We start from the raw sequence: 11,892 nt of genomic DNA, 5'->3' as shown, positions 1-11,892 counted from the left end.
GGTCCTCTCCACACACTTTTGTCTGCTTTTACAACCTAGACCTGGCTTCTACCCCAGGTTCCCAAGTTCTCTCTTCGTGATGTGCTCATAGGACACACACACAGGCAGGGACTTGGTAGTATGGCGCAGTTGGTATTCTCGTTCCCAAAGCGACTCGACGCAGCTCGAGTTCCTGAAGGGGAACGTCTCTAGGTTACGTATGTAACCATGGTTCCCCGAGGGAACGAGACGCTGCGTCTCTTTGCCATACTCCCTGCATCCCTGCAGGCGCTACTTCATCGAAGCTGGTTTGCGCCCGGCCGGATGTGCTTTTATGCTTTCTGGTGCTTACGTCACCCTGCTCGTGACGTCTCGCTGCTCCATTGGACTGATTTGACACGTGCTTCAGAACGCGGTCACGCAAGGGCGTTCCCAAAGCGACTCGACGCAGCGTCTCGTTCCCTCGGGGAACCACGGTTACATACGTAACCTAGAGACGTTTTCTATATGAGGGTCAAAGACGAAAAAGGGTTTCAGCATAAAAACAATAAGTGTAATACTGCTTTAAATTGTTGTTGTTTTCCCCAAATTTTTTAAAAACGTTTTCTGTTTAATTTAATTGCAATTTTGTTTTTGTTTTCCCGAGAAAAAAATAAATATCATACATTTTTCCCTGATTTACAGAAGACACCCACTAAAATGTCATAAAATGTCAGGCATATTTACAACAAAAATCAATTTATGATTTTGATGCGGACATCTTAACATCTTTGACCCATGAATATATATTTAAAATGTATTTTATTCCTGTGATTTCAAAGCTGAATTTTTAGCATCCTTACTCCAGTCATGATCCTTCAGAAATCATTCTAATATTCTGATTTGCTGCTCAAAAAACATTATTATTATTATCATTATTATTATTATGTTGAAAACAGCGGAGTAGAATTGTTTTAGGTTTCTCTGATGAACAGCATTTATCTGAAATATAATTATCATCACTTTTGATCAATTTGAAGCATCCTTGCTAAATAAAATTATACTAATATTAATTTCTATAATTTCTTCCTATTCTATAATTTCTTTATATTCATCAAAGAATCCTGAAAAAATTTACTCAGCTATTTTAAATACTGATAATAATAATAATAATAATAATAATAATGTTTCTTGAGCAGCAAATCAGCATATTAGAATGATTTCTGAAGGATCATGTGACACTGAAGACTGGAGTAATGATGCTGAAAATCTAGATTTGATCACAGGAATAAATTACATTTTTAAAATATATTCAAATAGAAAGCAATTATTTTAAACAGTACAAATATTTCACAATATTACTGCTTTTGCTGTATTTTGGATGAAAAAAATGCAGACTTGGTGAGCAGAAGAGAATTCTTTAAAAAACATAAAAAATGGTACTGTTCAAAAACTTTTGACTGGTACTGTATGTAATGAAAGTATTTTGGATCAAATAAATGCAGGCTTGGTGGGCAGAAGAGAATTCTTTAAAAAACATAAAAAATCGTACTGTTCAAAAACTTTTGACTGGTACTGTATGTAATGAAAAATAATGGTGAATTGTATATTATATAATGTTAATGTTATACAAAAAACATTATTGAATATTTATTATATATTACACTTATCACTCATTTGAAATATTTTTTATTTATTTATTTATTGTTATTAATAATACTATTACTACTACTACTAATAATAATAATTAAATAAACACATATGATACAATATACTGTAATAACTGATGTCTAAATGAGTTTAGTCTATGTGACGCTTGTCTCTTGAGATTTAAAAAAAAAAAAAAAAAAAAAAAAAAAACAATCTACTGACCCAATAAAAAAGCAGTTTAATATGCTCCTCCTGGGATTGGGAATGTTGGAATGGATTCAGTTTTATTCACAGTAAGAGGCTAATGAGCCCCGTCTGTGTTGTTATCTTAAATTTGTCAGGTAGTGTGATGGCTCCTATTCTGGCATGCAGTGAAAATCAGTCAGCCAGAGAGATTTCAGAAACACACACACAACCCGGCTCAGTGGACTGTACACTGGAGGCTATGTAACCAGCGGTCTGGGGTCTGTTATCAAAAATTCTGCCAAAAATATCTAAATTATAGGAGTGTGAACTATAAGTACTGTTACAAGTGAAACTGACTGGAGCAAAGTCTTGCCTACATTTTGGTACAAGACACAGTCAGCTCGTTTGTAAACGTACCATCCAGAGTCATGAAGCGGTTGGAGTGGCTGTGAGTGAGGGCCAGCCGTCGGGCATGAGGCCTACTTTTTATAAGCTACAAGATGAGAGTAAACAATATAATATTCCAGACTACTGTAAGTAAACCACAAGGCCTCAGAAGTGCTTTGGGGCTGAGATGTCAGATAACTAAAAGACTGTCTGCCAGATCTGACAGTTGAAATACACAAACAATAATGGAACATGTGAGAGCATCTGCTTCAAGAGTTTAAGTCTCAGGTTTTGCTTAAGTTTGACTGCTTTCCCACCTGAAAAGATCATCATATAAAGCCGATTTAATGTTTATAATCAGCTTCACCAGTTAGGTTTTGCTAGTGAATAGCATATTTGTGCTGCTCTATTTGGTAGACAAGCAGCATAAACCATCCTAGACTAGCATGGAAATTTCTCCTTAGCTGGTCTTCCTCCCAGCTGGTTTAGTGCCCAGGCTAAGAGACGACCAGCTTACCAGGGTGTGTTTCAACCTGTGCTTACTGTTTAAAAAAGAAGATCAGATGAAAAAAATAAATAAATTGGATCAGGGAATGATTTTGAAGACAGCTAAATTAAGAATGTTCTTCTGCTTCTCATTGGAAAACTATGAAAATTGGACCATTTTTGACATCCCTATAAAAACACTGCTCTATGCCCAGGGAACTTTGGAAGTGCTAGCTAATCTACTTGCTACTGCATTATTTATCAAATGGGCCTTTCTTTGGCATCCGTGCCAGCGTTATGTTTGGCTGGAACAGCAGAGGCAACTCTCCCAGGCCAGAATGGCAGCCAAGGTCAATCCTCTTCTTACGTTAAGAGCTTTTCCAGCTGTGCCACGGAAGAACAAGAGACTTAGCGGGAGTAGATGCAACTGAGAAAGGCATACAGGGGGATCCTGAGTATGACTTCCTTTGATTATTCAATTGCTTTAGCTTTGCACCTGAATTTCCCTTCAAGCCAAAGAGTATTTCTGTCCATCACAGTGTCATATCCCAACTATGAGATCTGCCAGCAACAGGCAGGAGGCTTTCTATATAAAAAGATACAACTTCTCTGAGAATGTAATATAAGGGTATACATCTTGTATGGGGTAAATTCTCAATGATTCTTCTTTTTTTCTTTTTTTTTGTCAAGGTCCCTGGAAGGATTGTCTGGAGGCTTTGGAGGACGGTCACACTAACTGTGGCATGCACCTGGTCAAGCCGGAGAATACCAACAAGCTGATGCAGGTGTGGTGCGATCAAAGACAGGATCCTGGTGGCTGGACGGTCATCCAGAGAAGAATGGATGGCTCCGTCAACTTCTTCAGAAACTGGGAGACATATAAGGTGAGCCAATTCTGGATGATAAATTATTAAGTTTATGACGTTTTGGTCGATAAATGTAAAAATAGGGGAAATGAGCAGTACAATTTAACATACAGAGAGGTGATATATGCCTTCCTTTACCAATGGTGGTAAATTCAACAAACAAGTAAATTTATGTTTCTGTGGTAACAACTTGTTTACGTTTTACATTTTACGTCTATAACTCTACACATAAACTAAACCGTATGGCAGTTAATGTACAGAGCCATGCACTTAAAGAGGTTTAATGAGGAACATATGCCAAGCAGAAACTACCACACTGTGCTGAAATGCCTCAATGCAAATAAAAACTTACTCAATTATTCTCTGAACATTAATATGTCGGCATTATGTATGACATATACAGTATGTAATATACAGATAAATCAATAATGTGTTCAGAGTTCTTATTCAAAGTGTACAACAGAATCACTGTAAGTTCAGGTAATTTGAAAAAAAAAAAACTTAATTTGAACCCTTGCCAAGTAAAAAACAAACATGTCTTCAAAGCCCTGCAGATACAGTATTAAACACAATGAAAGCCGGAATTACAAGTGCTTCACTGGCTCAAAAAGATGCCTATCAATGCAAAGAATGTGAAACAAGAAAGGAAAAAATAAAAACAAGAGAGAGAGAGAAGAACAAACCCTACAGCAAATGTCATTTTTCAGCCTCAAGGACATGACAAAATAACATAGAGTAAGTAATGTACTCTAAAATAAATATTTTACTTGGTCTATCAAATACTCAATGGCAGGCGCTCCTCTGTTTTATTACAGCAAGGCTTTGGAAACATCGATGGAGAGTATTGGCTGGGTCTGGAGAACATATACTGGATAACCAGCCAAGGGAACTACAAGCTGCTGGTCACCTTAGAGGACTGGTCTGGACGCAAGACATTTGCAGAGTATGCAAGTTTCCGCCTTGAACCTGAAAGCGACTTCTATAGGCTCAAGGTGGGCCGCTACCATGGCAATGCCGGTGACTCCCTAACTTGGCACAACGGGAAGCAGTTCACCACTCTGGACAGAGATCATGATGTATACACAGGTATCAGTAAAATTTAGCGATAAGATTTTATAATTTATTTATTGACCTTACCAAAAAACATGTTTTTTTTTTCTCAGGCAACTGTGCCCACTATCAAAAGGGAGGCTGGTGGTATAATGCCTGTGCCCACTCAAATTTGAATGGCGTGTGGTACAGAGGAGGTCACTACCGCAGCCGCTATCAGGACGGGGTGTACTGGGCTGAATTCAGAGGAGGCGCCTACTCTCTCAAGAAGGTTGTGATGATGATACGACCCAACCCCAACACCTTCCACTGAGCAGCACATAAACACAGGGAATGAACCGATAACTGCTCCCCAACAGTCAACGTTCACCCTATAAAGTGCAATTCATTTAGATTGTGGTTTGGCTTCTTATGTAACAATTAAATAATATATGTGGCAAAAGGACAAACAGTGTCTTGGTTGATGTACTTTAGAAGGAACACCAAATTGTCATGGACTACAAAAGAAAGCTATTTACAACACAGAAAATGAAGTGTGATAAATTGTCCAGTTTCCCTTACAATAATTGTCACTAGGAAGTCATGAACATGATGTTCTTTTTCACTCTTGTTCAATCAAATCAAGTGAAACCTGTACATCTTTATATATACAGTGCAATTGTGAATCTGTCGTCTGTTGTTTAGAATTATTTTGTTCAATAGGCCATAAAATATTTGAAAATAATCTGATCAGTACTCATTCATTGTTACTAACTAGCTAAGACACAGGACATCCAATCCAGTGATAAATAGCGTATGCTTTTCTAGTTTATTCAAAGCTATGAGAATATATATTTCCTGATGAGATGAATGACTCAGAATTTACTTCAGGAATATCATGTTTAAAATTCATATAATGCCGTAGTTAATGCATAATTAAACATAAAAACACATCTTAAAACAGTCATCAATTGCTCCATTTAAACTGTATTTACTGTGTAAATTAGCTGTTGGTGTCAAATGAAGATCAAACATGTTTATGTACATATACACGTAATATTGTTGAAAATAATGTGTCATTTGTAATATACTGTAAGTGTAACTGATTTCCCCAAGTACTGTCAAACTGTTGCAATAAAGGATGTACAGCTACAGGCTTTGTAGCCAGGTGGATGCTGCACACTGGTGGTGGTTGAGGAGATTCCCCCCTTCTATGTAAAGCGCTTTGAGTGCCCAGAAAAGCACTATATAAATGTAAGGAATTATTATTATTATTATCTGTCTGTGAATGGATTGAACATCGGTCTACTACAGCTGTAGTTGTTCTCCTGAGAAGTTTATGAGCAAAATAAAAAGCACAAGCAATTCATTCAAAAATGAAACATACAACAAATTTGCTCTTTGACTAGGTAAATGTTATACAAATATAAATATAACAAGCTACACTGAGTATCTGTGGCTTGCTGCTGAATTACACTCATTTTAATTTGTCCCGTCTATGGTTGGAAATCTAAATCTAGGCAATTGTACACGAGGAATCAAAAATTATAAAAAAAATAATAATAAATGACTTTGCTTTTATTAGTTATTTTATCTCCAGGTCATTAGATCTGTGTGACATGATCACATTTATTTTAACGATTTAAGATCACATTTGCAAAAATTTTGGAAAAATTTGACGGCAAAAAGGTCCATTGTCTGTTGTCAGTTGTTTAGACCAGTGTTTCCCAACCGGGGTGCCGTGTAAAAAAAATCATTTTTTTATATTTTTAAATTGCTAAAATGTTCAAAAAAGCATCTATATAATATCCATTTCTAATGTCGCCAATAATTAGAGATGCACCGAAATTTCGGCTGCCGAAAATGATTTAAGGTTTCACTTTCACGCGGTGTGACGCTCTGCGTATTATCCCGCTCTATGTGTGTGCGCTCCGCTCAGTCGCTCCACTCGTATACCGTTCAGGCGTATCGGAACAGCAAAGTCCACTCGAAAAATGACGCAGCCGCTATCAGGACGGGGTGTACTGGGCTGAATTCAGAGGAGGCGCCTACTCTCTCAAGAAGGTTGTGATGATGATACGACCCAACCCCAACACCTTCCACTGAGCAGCACATAAACACAGGGAATGAACCGATAACTGCTCCCCAACAGTCAACGTTCACCCTATAAAGTGCAATTCATTTAGATTGTGGTTTGGCTTCTTATGTAACAATTAAATAATATATGTGGCAAAAGGACAAACAGTGTCTTGGTTGATGTACTTTAGAAGGAACACCAAATTGTCATGGACTACAAAAGAAAGCTATTTACAACACAGAAAATGAAGTGTGATAAATTGTCCAGTTTCCCTTACAATAATTGTCACTAGGAAGTCATGAACATGATGTTCTTTTTCACTCTTGTTCAATCAAATCAAGTGAAACCTGTACATCTTTATATATACAGTGCAATTGTGAATCTGTCGTCTGTTGTTTAGAATTATTTTGTTCAATAGGCCATAAAATATTCGAAAATAATCTGATCAGTACTCATTCATTGTTACTAACTAGCTAAGACACAGGACATCCAATCCAGTGATAAATAGCGTATGCTTTTCTAGTTTATTCAAAGCTATGAGAATATATATTTCCTGATGAGATGAATGACTCAGAATTTACTTCAGGAATATCATGTTTAAAATTCATATAATGCCGTAGTTAATGCATAATTAAACATAAAAACACATCTTAAAACAGTCATCAATTGCTCCATTTAAACTGTATTTACTGTGTAAATTAGCTGTTGGTGTCAAATGAAGATCAAACATGTTTATGTACATATACACGTAATATTGTTGAAAATAATGTGTCATTTGTAATATACTGTAAGTGTAACTGATTTCCCCAAGTACTGTCAAACTGTTGCAATAAAGGATGTACAGCTACAGGCTTTGTAGCCAGGTGGATGCTGCACACTGGTGGTGGTTGAGGAGATTCCCCCCTTCTATGTAAAGCGCTTTGAGTGCCCAGAAAAGCACTATATAAATGTAAGGAATTATTATTATTATTATCTGTCTGTGAATGGATTGAACATCGGTCTACTACAGCTGTAGTTGTTCTCCTGAGAAGTTTATGAGCAAAATAAAAAGCACAAGCAATTCATTCAAAAATGAAACATACAACAAATTTGCTCTTTGACTAGGTAAATGTTATACAAATATAAATATAACAAGCTACACTGAGTATCTGTGGCTTGCTGCTGAATTACACTCATTTTAATTTGTCCCGTCTATGGTTGGAAATCTAAATCTAGGCAATTGTACCCGAGGAATCAAAAATTATAAAAAAAATAATAATAAATGACTTTGCTTTTATTAGTTATTTTATCTCCAGGTCATTAGATCTGTGTGACATGATCACATTTATTTTAACGATTTAAGATCACATTTGCAAAAATTTTGGAAAAATTTGACGGCAAAAAGGTCCATTGTCTGTTGTCAGTTGTTTAGACCAGTGTTTCCCAACCGGGGTGCCGTGTAAAAAAAATCATTTTTTTATATTTTTAAATTGCTAAAATGTTCAAAAAAGCATCTATATAATATCCATTTCTAATGTCGCCAATAATTAGAGATGCACCGAAATTTCGGCTGCCGAAAATGATTTAAGGTTTCACTTTCACGCGGTGTGACGCTCTGCGTATTATCCCGCTCTATGTGTGTGCGCTCCGCTCAGTCGCTCCACTCGTATACCGTTCAGGCGTATCGGAACAGCAAAGTCCACTCGAAAAATGAGCCGACAGGAAACATCGATGTAGTACAGTATTGTTTCTGTCTGCAATAGCCCTACTGTGTTGTAACATGGTGTGGTAAATGGGTAACTCTGGTAACGCTGCCCTCTCATTCATTGATCTGCTAACCGCTATGTTATGCTCGCGAGTTCTGATAATAATAGCTTTCTAGGACTAAACATTATTTGGATAATTGGTAAAACATTTTTTAAATATCTTAACCCTAATGTTAGACCTACCTGAAAAACTAAAAAGCTATTTATTTAATTCGAAGGCCTGTCGTTATTTTTTATTTGTGCTATCATTATTCATTTCTTTATTTGTTCTTATTTTATTACTGACTGTTTACTTGTCATTTTTTATTCAATTCAATTCAATGTTTGAAATCAAGCTATCTCCTGCTACTGCACCAAAATGACCCCATTGTAAAGTTTAAAAAAACACTGAGCACAAATCTGTGAGATAGCTAGTTATAATGGTAATTAAATAATGTTTACATATGTATAAAAGCCTACTTTCTAGCCTAGAAATTAGCCTACTGATTGCCACCATTGATGGACAAAATATTAAAATATCTGTATGACATTATATTCTGCAGTTCTTCCCTGTTGTACCGAATATTCCAAAGGGTGCCGCGACTAAAAAAAGGTTGGGAAACACTGGTTTAGACCAAGCACAGCTCGTTACAGAAGTCACTTTAAAACCAGTCATTTTCAAATAATTGAAATGACTGGATTATTTGTAGAACAATGGCAAATTTGATCACAGCTTTAAAATAAAAAGCTGTACAGATATTTGGAAAGCAGATTGGTTTAGGCAATTTGTTTTTTTACCTGAAGTAGTTCTCAAACTTCATTAAAGGGATAATTAACCCCAAAATGAAAAGTCTGTCATTACTCACCCTCATGTCGTTCCAAATCTGTAAGATCTTTGGAACACAAATTAAGATATTTTTGATGAAATTAAATAAAATCGTGTTGACTGACACGGAAGAGAAGAAATTGTTTAATAAAGTTATTTTTAGTTTTCTTTGAGCAGAAAAAATATTTTCATGACTTTATAAAATTACGACTGAACCACTGATGTCACATGGACTATTTTAACGATGTCCTTACTGCCTTTCTGGGCCTTGAATGTGGCAGTTGTGTTGCTGTCTATGCAGGGTCAGAAAGCTCTCAGATTTCATCAAAAATATCTTAATTTATGTTATGAGGATGAACAAAGGTCTTATGGGTTTGGAATGACATGATGGTGAGTAATTAATGACAGAATTTAAATTTTTCGATTAACTATCCCTTTAAGGCTAATAGTTTTTAAACTCTACATTTCTGTTGTTAGTGAAGCTGGTAAGTTATGGCTTTAATACTTTAGAAACAGTACCATGATACATTTTTCAAACAATAAGTTGTGATTATTCAACACGTGATGCTGTGCAATTTTCCCATAAACTTCTATTCCAAGTGTAAAACAGGATGCGTCTTTTCAGGATGCATCAGTTATTTTAGTACAAACCAATTGTATACATTTTTTTTGTAGTAAAATCGATAATGCAAGTTCTACTAAATACATCAAAAAGAATTAAATGATTGTTTGACAAAACCCCAAACCATTTCATTTCCTTTTTCCTTTGTCCCAGTGGGAAATGGAAAGGGCCACTGGAGAAGCACAGTGGAAACTGACAGATTTGAAGTGACAGCCTGCACAACCTCAGCCATGTCAGACAGTCTTTCCGTCCCTGCGGTTTCAACTGCCTGCTGCTCAGAAATGGGAATAAGTTACACTGCAACTAAACCACAAGCTACCGGCACCAGGTACAGCGGTTTCTGCTGAGTGATGTCTGAGAAAGCCCTCTGTTGAGTGGAACGCAGTTTACTGACACGCTGGTGGAAGCAGACTCTCAATCTGGATTATGTAAAGGAAATTCGGTTTATGAGAAAGATGTGTGCGGCTGAGAGAAGCGAGACGGCATGCGTCAGCTCTCTCCGCATGTTTATCTTCTTAGAAATGGCAGTGACTGTCTGTTTGTGCATTTCAGACCTCTAGAAAAGAAGCAGCCCACAAGTAACAGACCAAGAGACAATTTGAGATACAGCCGCCTGAAGTTATTCCTGACTGGCCTTTTAGTTATTCACATACCACAATGACACAAGAGCACCTGGAAAACTCTGTGACCATGAGCTTGGGACGCAAACATGTGGCAATGACATACTGAATGGTCTGTTATGCGCTTTAAAATCAAACTTTCACATCTTAAAAAGAGTATCTCATAAAAAAACAAGATAGCCAAACATCCAAAAAGCCTCCTGAAGGCAAAGCCTCCAGATCCCTTCCTGATCAAGTCTGGCTCTCGGTTAACAGCTGGATTAGTAATACGGACCTTGCTTCTGATGACTAAGATGGAAGAGCGTAATTGGGTGAAGGATCTGGATCCTGTTCCCCACGAGAGCGACAATCCTGAGGGAGGCATCCATTTCAAGTGCTGTCAGTGCCTTTAGAGGAGACTGATGTGTGTGTAACTAATCGCTCACTGGCCTTTTGCAACATCCAATGAGAGTCTCTGACAGACATTTATTCATAAGAGAAAAAGGGGCTACCAATTTGGAAATAAGTGCTTCAATATGATTTCATTGTATTTTCCATCTCTACATTCCGTTTAAAGCCACTGAAGTGGCTAGAAAGTCATAGAGCTTTTCGGTTTATGCATAGCAGAAATCCTAAAAAACCCTGAAATGATTTGATGAAGGTAATTATTTTCCCTGTGTTGACACCTAAAACAGGATATGGCACATTTCTCAATCATTGCTGAACCACGGCAATATACTGAAACACCCTCTGCTGGTCACCATAGAAAGTGCAATTGAGACAAGGCCAAAAAAATATAATGAGGTGTTCACAGCCAACTTAAAATGAACCTTATCAAAAAAAAAAAAAAGTAAAAGCTATTATACTGAAGTAATTGAATGAGTCAATATCACAAGCCTGGCTAAGTCCAGTGGGCCATGACCCATTCCTTTCCCTGACCCAAATTATTCTTCTGTTCAAATGAAGCAACTTCAGCTTTATTTACAGCCTTATTAATAGCAACCCCGCAATAAAAAACTATTTATAAAGCCAGTAAATCTCTCAAGACATTTCTGGCTGGATGTTGTCATGATATAAGGGGATGGAGTCTACAAAATACCATTAACCCAAGTACAAATGTGATCTTTTAATAACACTTACCTAGGTAGGGGATGCAGGGGGCCATTTTGAGGGACCTGATGTACTCTCTCATGCGGTTGTAATTCTCTTCTTTTGACGTCAGGAAGTCAAGTTTCTCAAAGGTGGCCTTGTCCTTTCGACTGATCAACTGTTCAGAACAGAAAGCACATACGGAATGAACAGGTCATTTATTCAGAAAATTAGGAACAGCTAATGGATGTCTAAATCTAATACATCTAAATCAAAGGTATTCAAAGTGCATACTTAGGAACAAGTAAAAAATATATAGGATAGGAACAAGAAAAAAATATATACAAATGTAAAATATCAAATTAACATATACAATAGAATACAAGCAGACAA

At 36.8% G+C, this 11,892-nt stretch overlaps 2 protein-coding genes across 4 annotated transcripts in view; one reads left to right on the top strand and one right to left on the bottom strand.

The window, feature by feature from the left end:
- Positions 1 to 6,747, top strand: part of angptl2b (angiopoietin-like 2b) — a 26,552-nt gene extending 19,805 nt beyond the window's left edge. For 2 of the 3 annotated variants that reach the window (XM_016231891.1, XM_016231893.1), the window contains exons 3-5: positions 3,358 to 3,551; positions 4,349 to 4,619; positions 4,697 to 4,975. In XM_016231891.1, the coding sequence (XP_016087377.1) occupies positions 3,358 to 3,551; positions 4,349 to 4,619; positions 4,697 to 4,896 (665 nt within the window). In that variant the 3' untranslated portion in view covers positions 4,897 to 4,975. Of the gene's footprint in view, positions 1 to 3,357; positions 3,552 to 4,348; positions 4,620 to 4,696; positions 4,976 to 6,575 lie in introns of those variants that run through there. The other variant, XM_016231892.1, reaches the window with a different exon arrangement.
- ralgps1 (Ral GEF with PH domain and SH3 binding motif 1) overlaps positions 1 to 11,892 on the bottom strand; it is a 100,191-nt gene that overhangs the window by 66,440 nt on the left and 21,859 nt on the right. The window contains exon 6 of the mRNA XM_016231866.1: positions 11,551 to 11,677. Coding sequence (XP_016087352.1) covers positions 11,551 to 11,677 — 127 coding nt within the window. The remainder of the gene's footprint in view (positions 1 to 11,550; positions 11,678 to 11,892) is intronic.

This window comes from Sinocyclocheilus grahami, unplaced genomic scaffold (assembly GCF_001515645.1).
Source record: "Sinocyclocheilus grahami isolate Dianchi unplaced genomic scaffold, SAMN03320097.WGS_v1.1 scaffold401.1, whole genome shotgun sequence".
Taxonomy (NCBI): domain Eukaryota; kingdom Metazoa; phylum Chordata; class Actinopteri; order Cypriniformes; family Cyprinidae; genus Sinocyclocheilus; species Sinocyclocheilus grahami.
The sequence above is the reverse complement of the archived record's forward strand: the minus strand, read 5'-3'. Positions and strand labels throughout refer to the sequence as shown.